At 48.9% G+C, this 15,571-nt stretch overlaps 1 protein-coding gene across 1 annotated transcript; it reads right to left on the minus strand.

The window, feature by feature from the left end:
• Positions 1 to 347: 347 nt before the first annotated feature.
• On the minus strand, positions 348 to 2,328 carry LOC123394036 (intraflagellar transport protein 172 homolog). The gene is made up of 4 exons (XM_045087493.1): positions 2,254 to 2,328; positions 2,050 to 2,166; positions 1,583 to 1,725; positions 348 to 707 (listed from the first exon to the last, which is right to left on the minus strand). Exons 1-4 carry the CDS (start codon positions 2,326 to 2,328, stop codon positions 602 to 604), a joined length of 441 nt encoding a protein of 146 aa, XP_044943428.1. The 3' UTR covers positions 348 to 601.
• Positions 2,329 to 15,571: the final 13,243 nt, after the last annotated feature.

Genomic DNA, 15,571 nt, shown 5'->3' on the forward strand with positions numbered 1-15,571 from the left:
CTTCCCCCTCTCCAGTGCTAACTCTCTCTGGATCTTTCCCAGTAGTATTGGTTAGTGTAGTGCTCTGTGGGTTCTTACATTCTCTTGCCCTACCTCATAATAATTGATGGGCAGGCCCTGTCTCTGGGCCCGAAGCAGCAGCCCTTCTGCTTTCTGAATGTCCTTCTCCTCCAAGGCCCCCCCAGGCCTGCCCCACAAGCGCCTCGGCGACAGTGTCAGGATCGTGGGCCTCGGCCACTTGCTGAGCTGCTTCCCAGGCCTGGTTATGGACGAACCTGCTCCCAGAAGAGGACACGGGAGGCTCAGCACAGGACTGAGGCCTCAATAGTGGGAGACAGACAGCCATATCAGAGGGGGTAGAAGATTTATTGGTACTAGGTTCAGGTGAAGGTGGCCATGCCAGGTCCTGGGGCTGCGGTTGGGAGGACGGGTGTAAGGAATTGACGGGTAACTCACATGAGGGCTGCTTCCTTGGGCGTACCAGCCCTGATGAATTCAGCTTTGGCCTCTTCAAATTTACCCTGTAGGGACAGAAGGGCAGCCGCACACGATCAGAAGCAGATTGCCATCATGGCAGCCGGGAGACAGGAGGAGGTCCAGGTTAAAAGCAAGGGAGGAGGAGCAGGTACATAGCATATGGGAGATGCATCTCAGGGGTTTTGTGCTTGAGGGCCAGCCGGGAGAGTTCAAAAGCAAATTCAAATGAGCTGAAATGGAAGGTGTAGGTAAGGTCTGCCTACTCAGTACTTTCATTTTATAAGAGGCGGAGCAGGGCAAGAGAAAACAAATAGGGTAGAGACGGGGCCGGGGAGGGAAAGGACAGACTGAGAAGACAACCCATGTGAAGTGACACAGAAGCACACAGACACATAAAGGAGGACGGGGTCAGGGGACACTTGGAAAAGCCTGTGCTTCCTGCGACCAGTGGGCATAAAGGAATGGGATGGGCGCGAGGCAGGGGACCGCTGTGAGCCTCCCAGCACTACTCTGCCTCGGGAGCGAGGGCTCTGGGTTCTCCACCACTTCCTCCTGAGCCACATTTATACTAGCAGAAAAAAACTGTCTCTCTAAAACATGGACTACCCTCAGCCATCTGACTCCATGCAGGATTATTACTGGTCTTTGTAACATTTGCTTAAGAAAAGCTCTTTTTGCATTTAACAGAAGCCCACTTCTGTTACTCAGAAGTCAATTACTGGCTTAGTGCACCTTCACTTTAAAAGCTCTTCTCTCTGGGGCACCTGCCTGGCTCAGTCTGTAGAATGAGGGACCCTTGATCTGAGGTAGAGTTCAAGCCCCACACTGGCTATAGTACTTGCTTAAAAAGGTCTTTTTGAAAAAGAAGGAAAAACGCGGATCACTTTCCATCTTCTTAGAACAGCTAAACACTGTTCTGAGGCCCCCCGGGGAACAGGGGCAGAGCTACTGATTCATTCCTTGCCTCTGCATCACGTTCTTCCAAGGATTTCTTCACTCCTGCCTCCATTTTCAGAAACACTTCTCAGCTATACAGCCGTTTTCCTTGTCTATGTAGAAGCTCTGTCTCGAAAGGGTCCAGGGGAGAGAAGCCGTGGGGCCTCATCAGTTGTCGGCGGCGTGGTCCACGGCAGCTGCCTGGAGTCCGAGCTTAGTGAGCAGTCTCACTGAGGATGCTCCTCCCAGGCTCTTTGCCCACAGATAGGCCACGTGCTTGTGGGCATCAGTTCCTCTGTGAGCCTTGGGAACCTGTGAAGCAAAGCCATTTGGCAATCCTCCCATGCAGGGCCACAGGGCTGCTCCCTTCCCCTCTCTGACCGGACTGCAGCGTTGACAAAGGTCAGGTCTTTCTACTAGAACAGGGATATGGCTCAGTTTTGGGGTCTGTTAGCCTTAGCCTGCTCAGGGTCCAAGGATGGACTTCAGGTAGTCCACAGACCCCTCTTACCGCATGTGAAATTTTGCCTGTCGGTATGGGTGTTTTTCAAAGGGACCCACGACCAGTTCAGAATGCGTCACTTGAGAGTGGGGAAGAGGGACGGGCGTGTCCCCAGAGTGACCTGGACTCCTTACCCGGTAGGCCTCCTCCCAAAGCCCATTGGACCGGTCCATGTTCACTGTTGCCTTCCACTCCTGAGCCTCGAGGTAGTGATACTCGGCCTCCTGCAGTCGGCCTTCAGCCTCCAGCTCCTGGCGAAAAGGAGGGTCAGGATGGGGCGAGGGGGACGTGGGGGCCTGTTCGGGGGAAGAGATGGCCGAGACCGGAGAAGGGCTCACCTTGCCCAGGCGTAGGTGTGTGTCACTGTCACTGAGGAGATCTGGGTGGTGCTGCTTCCCTACCAGGCGGATCATATCATCATCCAGCTTGTGCTCCCTCTCCCTCTGGTGTTCCCCTGCTCCTGTGCGGACACTCTGTCAAATAAGTGAACAAAATTTTAAAAAAGAGAAAAAGAATGAAGGAACCAATGAATAATAAATGGAAGGAAAAAAGGACAGAGGAGGGAGAGAAAACAGAAAAGTGGGCTCAGGAACTAAGAAAATTACCTTGCAATGTCATACACGGTGAGTTCAGAGGCCCTAAAGCAATGTCATGCACCTGCGTAATTCTGGGTAAACTCTCCAGTTAACCACATACAGGTAATAAAGCTTTTTCTGTTTTGTTTTAGAGAGGGATGGAGACACGGGTGGGGCAGAGGGAGAGGGAAAGAGAGAATCTTCAACAGACTCCATGCCCAGCGTGGAGCCCCTCGGGGTGCTTGATGTCACAAGCCTGAGATCATGGCGTGAGCTGAAATCAAGAGTCTGACACTTAAGACTGAGCTATCCAGGCGCCCCAGGTAGTAAAGTTTTTAAACCAGGAAGATGGAAGTGGCGATCTCTGTACCCCTTCAATTTGGTGTTTAAATCTTTTCTTACAATAAACGGGAAGGGCTATAGCAGGAAAGTTGCCAAAGAGATGTTGCCTGATACACTCTGTTCTCCAGAACAGCTCTGCCAGGGGTTCAATTTGGCACTGTGGCAGTGTCCAGAAGGAGATTTTGGTGCAGCAGGCTATCAGCTGCTTACCTGGCTAGGTCCCCACACATGTCAACTCAAACTCATTCTTGTAAATGCTTCTCCGGAGGCAGCAGTCAAAAAACTGTTTCACTCCACCAGAGTGTGCCCTAGAAGGAAGGGAAAGCAACAACATAAAAGGTAACAGGCATCAGAAGGATATCTGGAGACACCCTTGAAACCCAAGTTCTAGAATCTAGGAAAGAGTTAGCAGTAAAAGGGCTGGCAGTTTGGGGGAAGTACCAGATGGAAAGAGGTGGCACTCACAGGACGCCAGGATAGTGATGGGAGGAAAGGAGAAAGGGAAATCAGCCCTGCCTACAGAATTCTTTGTCTCTTTTGGCTTCCCATAAAGTGTGAATTTCTCTTTCCTGCCGTTAATGTCCTATTTTTAGGTTGAAGTCAAAAGGGAAGAAGAGAGTCTCTAGTTTCAGGGAGAGTGCTTTAGGCTAAGGCCGGGGATTTTTCCTAGGTTGGAGAAAGTCACCCAGGCAGAAAGGGATTACTAGTGAAAAACGCACCGCACAGAGTCATGAGCCATCCCGTTTCCAGGCCAAGGCAGTGACGGTATATACATTGGCAATCTCCTTGCGCTTTGCCTCTTCCCAGATGCTTCTTCGAGGGCTCCAGTTGAGTACCCGAGGTCTGAAATTAAGGAGGTGGATTTCAGAAGAGATGGAGACTGAGCAAAAGGGTGGAAATGGGTGTGTAACAGAAGGCAATGAGTCTCGCTGTAGTAGAGAAGAGAGGAAGTGAGAGAGAACACACATGCTAGGGAATCTCATAGGGAGAGGACACAAAGGTTCAAAGGAAGGAAGGTGGGAAAATCAAGCCAAAAGTAAAATGGGGTGAGAGCGATAGGAGTGGGGAAAACAAAAGGAGATCATGGCTGGTGAGAAAAAATGAGCTGTTAGCAAGGGAGAAAGAAGGAAAAAGAAAACAGAAAACAGAAGGAAGAGACCCAGATGACATCGAAGGGGATAAAAGGACAGGACTAATAAAGCTGATGTGAGGGGAACCGGGGGCCCTTTATTTATTTTATTTATTTAATTCACCCTTCCATCCATCCATCCCTTCCTTCCTTCTTTCCTTCACCAAACACTTAAGCATACATTATGTACTGGATGCTAATTTAGCCACCGGAGATTTCAAAAAAAAAAAAAAAAAACAAAAACAAAAGCGAATAGGCCCTCTTCTCATGGGCATTTCAGTTTAGCCAGTTAACTATAAACACAAAAGTGTAATATCATGCGACAAACACTGAGCCAGTGGTCTGAAAAAGAGGTAACGGTAATACAAAGAGAGTGGAGATGAATTCCACTGTGGAGTCCCAGGCAGAGGCACAGAGACACAAAATCCTGGTGTATTGTGGAACTGCCAGAGTCCCAACAGATGGTGGGAGCAGGAAAAGGGAAGTGAGTGAATTAAAACCTGAGGATCTCTTCAAACCTATACTTGCTTTCCAACCATTCTCCCACTCTGGTTGAAAATAAGTGGGCTAGAGCAAGTGTACACAGGGAAAGTAGGGCAGAAGATGCATATGGAAAGGGACCCACCTGTCATAACTTTCCCAACACAACAAACTGGCCCCCAGGGCTTGCAGTCAGCGGTGGTGAACTCCCGCTCCTGAGGGTCATTGCTGTAATCAAAAGTTTTGTAGCACGTGGCCTTCCTTTCCATAGGCTACAATTCTGCGATCACAGCCTGCAGCGCCACGATGCTGTTGGTTGCCCAAGCCAAGGTATAGGGCGGGCATGGGTGGCTAACCGACTTCCCCTAAGACAGAAGTAAAGGGTTCCAATCGCTCTGACTCTGACAGCCTCAGCCAGAGGTTCTTCCTTTCTAGGAAAAATTTATACCCTGTATAAATCTTCCAACATTTTTCCCACCCAAGCACATCCTAATCTAGACAACTTCACAAACTGTCGTTAGGTTTTATACTCTTACACACGTATGTATGACATACACACACACGTCTGACATTGTCCACAAGAGGAAACCTCAAAAGGCTTGTATGGTTGAGTTCTTTAGTAAAACACCTATAAGGCCCCCAAAGGGACATATCCTACATTATCTAACACTGGGTAGGTCCACATGGAGCATACAACTCTTTCTTTACAGAGAAGAAATAAATTTAATTATTACATGAGTAATTCTTTTTTTTTTAAACTCTTTTGGCTTCCAATAAAGTACGAATTTCTCTTTCCTCCTGCCTTTAATGTCATATTTTTTAGGTTGGAGTCAAAAGGGAAGAAGAGAGTCTCTAGTTTCAGGAGGAGAGTGCTGTAGGCTAAGGCCAGAATTTTCCTAGTTTGCAGAAAGCCATCCAGGCAGAAAGGGGGTTTCTTTCTTTTTCTTTTCTTTCTTTTTAAATTTTAGTCCATTTAAGGCATCTCTACACCTAATGTGGTACTCAAACTCACAACCCTGAGATCAAGAGTCACATGATCCACCAACTGAGCCAGCCAGGAACCCCTCTATGAGTAATTCTTAAGGAAAGTTCTTCAAACAATAGAGAGAATTACATCAAGTAAAACATAAACATTCCTTGTATCCCATCACCTTTTCCCTTTCCTCTCTTGGGAATGACTTTTTTAAAATGATTTATACATATAAATACACTTTTTACATAGATAATAATTTTCACTTTCCCTTACTCTCAGAATCCTATCCCCTCGATTCCTCATTGCCCACAAATATTAAGCTGTGGCCTCCCGAATAAAAATCTTCTCTGTGAATGCATCTAAATGTGCCCCCGCCAACCACCTCAATCTTAATGTTCAACCTCCCCTAGGAGGGATCTTGGATTTCTTTACCCCCATCTCACAGCATCCTTTCGTTATACCCGTGGACTCTCCAGAGCCTTCATCTTCGAGGAAATACCTAACAATGGTGCCATCTGCATGACCAGAAGAGAATTTCCTTTCCCAGAGGAACTAAACAAGTGAGTGAAATTAACAAAGGAAGAGGAAGAGATTACTTTGTCTCCCCAAGAAAATCCTGCTTCCGTGTCAAACATTACCCTACCTGGGCTCCCTGCTACCAGTCCACCCCAATCTTACATATTATATAGTCTCCAATGAGACTACAGACCCCATGAACAGGTTGACACACAGAGTACTCTCTTCACCTTCATGTCAGCCCCCATGGTCAGCTGGTGGTGGTGGAGAATTTAATCTCTCCGCTCCCCATGTTCAATCATATAGCACCACCAATCGGTACACTGTGCAGACCGCAAACGTGGCATTGTCCTGGGACCAAGCCATGCAAGTCACCTTTGCAGCTCCATCCTGCAGAGGCAGAGGGCGCGGCAAAAATAAGCCCAGCTGTTCGTCTAGAGTCACATAATAATTTTGGGTTCCATTAGCTCTGTCTACTGTGACTTTGGTCAAATCTCCACATCATAGTCCTTAAAACAGAAAGATGCGTCCTGGTCTCCAAGGCTATAAAAACTCTGGCCCAGGAGAACAAGGTGCTTTAGAAACCATAATGCAGCATACACTTGGAGGTGACATGCAGAATCAAGATCTATACCGATGTGCCCCTTGCAATGGCCTTGCTCCCTCATAGCTCAACTGAAATAAAATCAATTGGTCTGATAAGTTTCTGCTTTTTTAATAGGTTCTGGTATTCGGCCCATTCATTCAATATATACTTTTTTCAAATATATACATTTTTTTTTCATTAAATATTATTTTTTACAGGTTTATTTATTTATTTGACAGAGAGAGACAGCGAGAAAGGGAACACAAGCAGGGGGAGCAAGAGGGGAGAAGCAGGTTCCAGTGAGCAGGGAGCCCAATGTGGGACTCAATCCCATGGACCCTGGATCATGACCTAGCTGAAGACACTTCATGAGTTAGCCACCCAGGCACTCCTCATTCAATATTTTTTGAATACCACACTGAGAAAGGCATGTAGTCAGGGGCTGAGAGGAAGACAAAGAGCAAAATACGGTCCCTGTCCCCAGGCTAATAACATGTGCAAACAGGAAAAATCCCATTAGAGAGGCCTGTACAAAGCACGATGATAGTTTGGGGAAGCCTGAAATCTGAAATCGTTTTTTATGTTTAAATGACCAACTTTAAGGTTTGAAGAATTGGATGTAGTAAAATGGGGGAAGTTATCTGAAGAAGAAGGAATGATAGGAGCAAAGGCAAATCTCATTAAGAGACAGTAATTTAATACAGCTGAAACTATCTTGCAACTAGAACAGAAGAAGTAAGGCAGGAAAAACAGGGAGGCCAGCGCAAAAAAAAACTTTGAAATTTGGCCAAGGTGTTTAGGCTTATTTGGTAGGAAAAAGCCAGTGAAAGTTCTGGAATGGGAGAGTACAACAATCAGAGTTGAGATTTAGAGATGAAATTGCCACCAGCTTATTGTTTTTAATCACCGGCCCCCCCCAAACTACGCACTGCTCCGATGTCCAATTTTGAAGTGATCATCTCCCAGTCGACTATTCTCTTCCACCTCTGTCCACCACCTGGTCCTCAACGGTTCTTCACTAGGTACTTCCCTCCTTGAAATAAAACATTTAGCCTCTAAATTAGCCAATTGTGTGATTAATTACTAGGGCGTCCAGAGCTCTGGTTTGAAACTTTGTTACTTGTCACTCCTAACCCAGGTACAACTCCAAAGTCCCAGGTTTAAAAGGCCTTTTTTTTTTTTCCCCCTCCCCCCATCAAAATCCTCAGAGTCAGAAAAACAGCCTCACCACCACCTTTACCACCCCCAACCACCGCTTGATTAAATTAGGTTTGAAGGCCTGAGGGTTCCTCGTTTTCCTAGCTCATCATCTTCCTTCATCATTTTGCCAAATCCTGGGCCTTTGCCCTACCCTGTATCATGACATCCTATTTGAAAAGACTGAAGGGGATTTTTCACTTCCAATTATTCCATTAGGGTAAAGGAATTTTTAAATTACAATTTCGGGGGCAGTTTCCTGAGCAATGAGCACTTCTCTCTTTTTGTTCTAATTTCCCTCTATTCTCCTAAAACCACATTCACTGTGAAGCCTTCCTCATTCCTCATAGCACTGCATGAGGATTCAATGGGGACCCGGGAGTAGAATAATGAAAAAACTAACCTTTAACAAGATCTTTCCATAGACTAGGCAGTTTGATAGATGCTCAATATGCATTGTCCTTTTTACTTCAAAACGCTGAGACAGAGATGATTATGCATATTTTACAGATGGGGAACCTGATTTCAGAAAAGTTAAGTAATTGGCTCAAATTTACATACACATTCCTAAGGGGGTGGAACCAAGATTTATATCCCCGTATGTCTGACTCCACAAACCACAATCCTAACTCTTTAAATGATGCTGTCTGGCTACATAGCAAACATTCACTAATGGCAGATACTATCATTAGCTTTGTCTGAGTCTATCCTTTTTTATTTTGAATGTTCTCCTCTCTCGTCTATCAGATTCTACGGGGCTTTTTAGTTCGCGAAGGCTTTTGCGAACTCTTCCCCCAAACCCCCTCAGGTTTGCTATCATTGTTACTCCCATCTTTCCCAATGAAGCCGCTGGTGTGGGCGCTCAGAGACTGTGTGCCGAGGGCTTCAGGTCAGCGGGATTGGACCATTTTACTGAAAGTGCAGCTGGCACTAGGACTTGAGTGCTGGTCTCCTAGCTCCAAAAACCCAGCCTCTCTTCAGCATGGTTCCTCTCCCGGTGCCCAGCCTTTTTCCGAATCTGAGATCTTCATCATCAGAACGAACGGGAGGTCTTCCGCACTCCGTCTTTGGGGCTTTTACCTAAAGCGCTCGTTTATCCGGGCGCAGACATAGGTTCGCTGTTTCCATGTGCGCCCAGCACGGGGCCTCGTTACACAACTGATGTCAAAGGAAACGGACGAAAGCTACCGCGGTTAGCGGTCCGTCCTGCTACTGCACACTACCGACCGAGCAGAGATTCCGCATACAGTAGGCGCTCACCATCGTGAGATTTCAGTTCCCCCCCCCCACTTCTCTGGGAACGTTTAAGGCTGGCGGGGGAGGGAAGAGGCACGCAACTCCTCACCTGAGGGCTCAGCAGCGTCCTCAGGTGCTTCAACTGCCAGACGAAACACCTGTCTCTCGGATGCCACCAATCAGCGACAACTCCCGTGGTTACCTTGACAACCCGTAACGCTGCCGCAGCGACTGCCGCTGACGCGCTGTCGCTGACGCTAACGCTGACGCGAGTACAGCGAGACACACTTCGCAAAGTCACCACATAGCTTCGCTGTGAAGCAGAGAGAACGTGCGCAGGCGCCGTTGACGTCTAGGGCGGGGCCGAGTGGACGCGAATCCTCTCTTCAACCAATCCTGTCGTCGCTTGCAAACTCAAGCTGAAGCCACGCCCACGAGCCCTCCGCAAACTCGAGGTCCTATGGGTCGCGGTCTTCCTCCCGCCTGGATTGTGAGTGAAGTGTGGCTGAATACTTCTTTTAATACTTACGACCCTGGAGGAAGGCAGGGCGGTTGCTTTCATACGTTTTGGAGCAGCCCGGGTTGAATCCAGATAGGCTCTATGATGTGCACGGGGTATCACAAGGCTAATAATGATAGCTAACCGATTCCTCAGGATGCGTCTGCCAGGTACCGTGCAAAAGGTTGTAGATGCATTATCTCATTTAATCTCAAAGACAGCTTTTGAAGGGGATGGCATTATTGGTTCCATTTCTCATGCCAGGAGACTCGGGATTAGAGGGGTCCCTTAACAAATGAACAGAAAGGATGTAACTGGGATTCAACCCAGAGCTGATGCGTTTGAAACAGCCTTTATATTCTGAACTCGTAGCTCCCTATATCTATGCCATGCTTCTATACCCCGTGCCACTTCCATCCCAAGAGATGAGGTGTCCAGAGTCTGCGATGTGAGTGTTTCCGCGCCAGTGGCCAGTGAGAGGTACTACTGCAGAACTGGGTAGCAGTGGATCAAAGACTGCTGCCCAGATCTGGATGCTTTTGTGGTTCAAGGCGGAGGGCAAATGAGAACGGGGCTTATCTGATAGGATGAAGTTAAGTCTTGTGATACGTGGGATTGGAGCTTGGTGAGGTAAAAAGGATAATGACTTCTTGATCTGTTTGGATTGGGGTCCCTTTCAGAATTACTGGTCTAAATTCTTGGAACATGCCAGAGAGGCTGAGATGCAGAAAAGGAGCGTTGATACACCTGCTCTGGAAAGATCAGTGGTTTTCCTCTGGAAAAACAGTGGTTTTTCTCTCTCACTGGCACCATCCCCTCCACCCCGCTTTGGAATTTAAGAAACAGTAGAGGAAAGCCTCTATTTTCACAGGAAGGAAGTAGCCCCAGAGCCCAAAGTATAAGTCTTTTGACAGGGGAGTTCCAACCCTTCAGTTTTATTTCCATCCTCCTCCTCTGGATATAGTGGCAGAGAGTGAATATAAAGTCATTTACACTTTACAGTTATTATGACTTTGACCGAATCAGCGAGACAGAGGCAGACAGAAAGAAAAGGAAAAGTGAGTGCGGGAAAGACTAGGAGTACAGGAGTGCACAGGATAGGAGCACGTGGCACTGAAGGATCTATTAGCGGAGCTTCTCTTTCATTTGCCTCAAAAAAACACCGTTCAGTCCCTTTCTGGAAATTAACTCGAGGTTGATGGAGGAGTCAGAGGAATCAATGGTGAAAAGCTTGGGTGTCAATGTGGGCAGTGAAGTTAAAAAGGTTACCGGCCCCTCACATGTGGTATGACCTTCGTTTCCACGGATGCAGGAGAATTTATATACCTCCCCTTCTTTTCCTTCTCCCCCCGTTCTCACTGAACAAAACAAAAGGAACTAGGGCTTCAGTTTTCTACACCCATTTCTGTCCTCTCCCCCCCCCCCCCCCCCCCCATTCAAGGCTACAGAATCAAAACAAAACACCTTAAAACAATGTTAGTCCTCCTGTCGAGTTGGTGGTGGTGAGAGGCCCTTGTGGTCAGGGGAGAGACAGTGGGGAAGTGTCTTCAGCTTACTGTACAGTATCCCAAACAGTCATCTCCAGTTTGTCCAAGAACATTTATTGGAAAAATGTCCAAGGGGTGAGGTCACCAGCAGCTGGGGGGCCACCAGGTGAGACGGGGAGCCCCTGAGACTCCGTGGAAGACATTGGAGTAGTGCAGTGCAGCATCTGCCTCCAGACCCAGACAATTCCTTTGAGTTGCTGGGGAGGGGGGAGTACCCAAAGAAACCCTCCCCCTTTGAGACCCAGAGGCAAGATGTGAGGGCAGCTGGGGATGCCGAGAGTCCTGATGCAGGTGCAATGGGGGCCCATCTGGGACCTAGTGGGATACAGTTGAACAAGTGTCTGTCCCCCGGACGCGGGGGGATGGAAGGACATATCCCATCTGATAGCCATTCCCCAGGTCCAGGGGCACAGACCCCAAGAGACCTACCTTCTGGCCCTGCTGACAGTGGAAAGAGGATGGGCACCAGGCCTGAGATTGTGGGAGTGTCATTACCCTCTAGGAGATTACGGGATCCTTCAGTCTTGGGCAGATCACCAACTGAGGCTCTCCCTGACCCTGTCCCCATCCCCAGGGTGTTAGTGCATCTGTTTTTGAGTTCGGTTCCTCACTCATACATACAGCGCGGGCAGAGGGCAGGCAGGCGGAGGCGCAGCGGGAGCGGGCCGCGGGGCTGCGGGGGACCCCAGAGCTCCGACGGGCCGCTTAGTCTCTCCCTGAGCGGGGGGCGGGTGCCGGCGCGGCCTGGCCGCTCGCCGGAGTCCCGGTGCGGGAGGCAGTGAGGCCGCTCCGCCGGCCCCTGCAGCGGGATGTGACCGTCCCGGCCTTCTAGCCGCCGCCTTCTGCAGAGCTGGCCCCGCTCGCTCCGCCGCAGCTGAACCGGGACGTGCCGGCCCGCCCCGCCCCGCCGGGGTTCTTGCCGCGGTCATCCCCCCCCCTAACCCCCCTCCCCCGACCCCATTCTCCAAGGGATCCTCCCAGGACCCTCCCATTGGCGGCCTCCCCGGTCCCCTTGCCTCTGATCCTGGCTCCGTCCAAGGAGCCAGCCGGGGGCGGGGGGGGGGGGGCGTAGAGAGAGGCACAGGTGCGAGGGACTCGGGCTCCCGGGAGGGCCCCTTCCCTGCCCTGCCCGGTAGAATTAGCCAAGTTGGGAGGAGGAATCCCACTTCCCCTGCCGGACGGGGGACAGAGTGGCGAGATAATTGATGTAAAATCTCCACTTGTAGACTGCGTCAGCTTTTAAATCTCTTCCCCATTGGTAATCTGATATTGGTTCTCTTCGCTCTCATTCATTCTTTAATTTATTAAACAAATATTTATTGAGCGTCACCTAGGTGTCTGGGCACGGGAGGAGCTGGAGTCCAGGGGTTAAGACAGCAGGCTGGGTATATATAGCGGGGAAGTCTAAATAAAGAGCAGCAACCTATGGTTTTTTAGCTCTTCTTCCTGCCTGGTGTGCAGAAATTCGTCGTCTAAGTGTCAGGTTTCCTAAAAAACCAGAGCGTCCAGAACCTCATAGGGGACTGTTGGCAGGATCCAGTGAGATAATGTTGGGGAATGTCTTTTATAAATCTTATGACACTGTGTGAGCGAGGGATTATCATGAATTTGCACCAGCGTGTTAGTTACTTCATTCGTTTTAACCAACATAAATCCTTAAACTATTTCATGAGATCTGGAGTAACAACCTGGTGGGAGTCCCCTTTCTGTCAACTGTGTGATCTTCAGCAACGACCTAACTTCTCTGAGCCTCTGCTTTACCATCTGTAAAACGAGGGTGTCAGTGTGGTCTCCTTAGTGGGAATGCACCCAGTGAGATACTGCATGTGAAAAGTGAATTGTTCAGTGTAAATAACTGTTGGCTCATGTATTTAGGGCAGATACTTTGGTTTCTCTAATTCTCATTGCAGCATTTCTATTTCCGTGGCTTTTTTTTCCAGTAAATTTCAGTTCAGCGTGTGTCCCCCTGGGGCTCCAAAGCTTCTGTTACCTTCCTTCTGAGATGAAAGAGTGAAATGGAGCAAGAGGGGCCCGGGAGTACTGTGTGTTCTGGACATGTGATCAAGCCACGGCTCAGGTCCTCTGACCTCTGCTGTCCCTGAGGACCCTGATCTCTGGCCTGCTGTTTCATCCTTGTCCCAGAAGAATCCTCTGCTCAGGGATTCTCATTGTCATGGGACTGGGTATTACCCTGCACTTCTGAGCTCCAGGTCCTCTGGAGAAGAGGTCATTATTTCCAAAGGTTAAGAGTAATGAACCTCAGGTTTGCCCCTTCATGGGCCAAAACAGAGGCTGGGCAGTGTGCATGTATGCAAAGAGGGAGCCCTAGAGCTTCCCTGGGGTGCCCAGAGGGATGGGGGCCCACTGATAGGGAAAGGGTGTGGGGAGAGATACTCAGAGGGGGCGGTGCTCGGAGAGGCCAGGGTACCTGGGTTAATCATCACTGTGGCTCAGATAAGGCCCCCCGCCAGCTGGAAGCAGAGTTAGCGTGACAGAAGCGTTTGTGTAGCTGAAGATGGAGGTACGACAGGGTGTCCAGAGCATGAGACCATGCCAGGCACAAAATGGTTTCAACACGCGATTGAGACCCCAGAGCCTGGCAAGTGGGAGGGTGAGACTCCCTCATCCCACCTTCTCCATGTTGGTCTTCTGCACTGATTCCTAGAATCATTTCTCTTCTGGACTTCCCTCCACCCTGGGTTTCTGTTTTCCCTCTCCTCCTTCCCATCTTCCTTCCTGACCTTCCCCTTTAGGCCCAGAGTACCAAGTTCAGCTAAATCCTTGGATGCTGTGTGTGTGTGTGTGTGTGTGTGTGTGTGTGTGTGTCCCCAAACCTTGTGCCTGCTGCCCGCTCCCACCTCCAGATCCAGAGGCGTGAGCGAGGCCTGGGCTTCCTGTCTGCATCCTTGTGCTCCCTTCCCTCTAGAGGTCTGGGTATGAGGCAGCCCTGCCAATCACAGAGGAGTCAAACCCACTGACCCAGGACCTCGACAAAGCAGATGCCGAGGAAATTGTTCAATTGCTGGGACAACGTGATGCTGAGATCTTCCAGGAGGAGCGGCAAGTCATGCCCACAGACTAGGTAACCCAGACCCATCCCCTGGACACTGAAAATAAAGATGCCAGCTCCATGCCAATGGTCCTTCGTGTTTGAGACCCTGAGAGCCCCTCCACCACACCATTCATTCCTCCCCCTCCCCCAAATCCACTGTCCTTTTTTTGGCTTCTGATTCCCACCTGCTCCCTACAGAGACTGTATAGTGAATCAGTTCTGACCACCATGGTCCAAGTGGCTGGCAAAGTGCAGGAAGTGCTGAAGGTACAGTCTCTCTGTCTCCTCCCCCTCCTAACTTCTCTCCCTCCCCACTTGATCTCTTTTCTTGGCTTCCACTTCTCATTTTACTCCATCTCCATTCTCCTTTCTCCCAGTCCTCCCTCTGGCCTCTTTATTGTCATCTTATTAATCAACAGTAATTATAATAACTATTATCTACATCACACTCTGTAATTGACATTGTGCTTTCACACTCATTACCTTTGCAAAAACCTGTGAAATGAGTGTGATTGTTTCCATTTTTTTTTTCAGATAGGAAAAACAAAGGACAATCACAGTAGCTTGCCCAAATATATCCAGCTAATAATTGCTGGGTAGCACTGCTTTTTTTATTGAGTGATTGCTGGATACAAAGCTGCTCTCCGTCCTTTCTGGAATGAGTAAGGTTGGAGTAAGTAGCTAAGCCAGATTTAGGAGTCAGAATGAAGTTTCGTTCTCACATCCAGGCATCTTTCTGTTCCCTTTTGTGGTTAAGGAGGGGTAAGGAGTCTCCCCAGGAGTTTCTTCTGTTGCTGCCAAAGAAAGAATGCTTGCTTCCCCAAGCTGAGCTAGTGTTTTCCCTGATAGTCAACCAGAAGTCTCTGTCTGTTCCTTCTCACGAAGACACTAGAGTCCCCATCCAGGCAAAGCCCGTTCTCTTCCCAGTCCTGACCCTGACATCTCCATGCAATAGGTTTGTATCCTAGAATCCTCCTGGTGGCACTGTCTCACCCACCCTCCTCTCCTAGGTGGTCTCTGGGAAGAAGAGGGTGATTGTCATTGGCATTTCGGTGGGACTCTCTGTGAGTGTGAAGACAGCCTGGGGGGATCCATTCTACAGGGAGGAAGGGGGTGGGGGCAGAACAGCATGAAAATAGATTGCGGAAGTGGGTACTAGAAAACAGAAAGGGTTTCACGCAAGGAATTTTGATTTTACTCTCACTAATTGAGACCCAGCTGCATGAATGTGGAATGACAGGGAAAGGATCCGATTCCAGAATACCTGTGTGTCAGTCCATTCAACAAGCAAGGTAGATGGACTAGTCCCAGGGTCAGCAAACCACAGTGGCCATCATGCTGCTGCCTGTTTATGTAAATAAAGTTTTATTGAGACACAGCCATTTGTGTTTACATAAGATCTATGGCCACTTCATGCTACAACGACGACGATAGGGTTGGGTATTGCATAGAGTTCACAGGGGCCCCAAAGCCTAAAATATTTACTCTCTTGCTCTTTACATAAGAAGCTGACCCCTGGACCTG

This window comes from Mustela putorius, unplaced genomic scaffold (genome assembly GCF_011764305.1).
Source record: "Mustela putorius furo isolate JIRA1106 unplaced genomic scaffold, ASM1176430v1.1 tig00001161_pilon_pilon_pilon, whole genome shotgun sequence".
NCBI classification, from domain to species: Eukaryota; Metazoa; Chordata; class Mammalia; order Carnivora; family Mustelidae; genus Mustela; species Mustela putorius.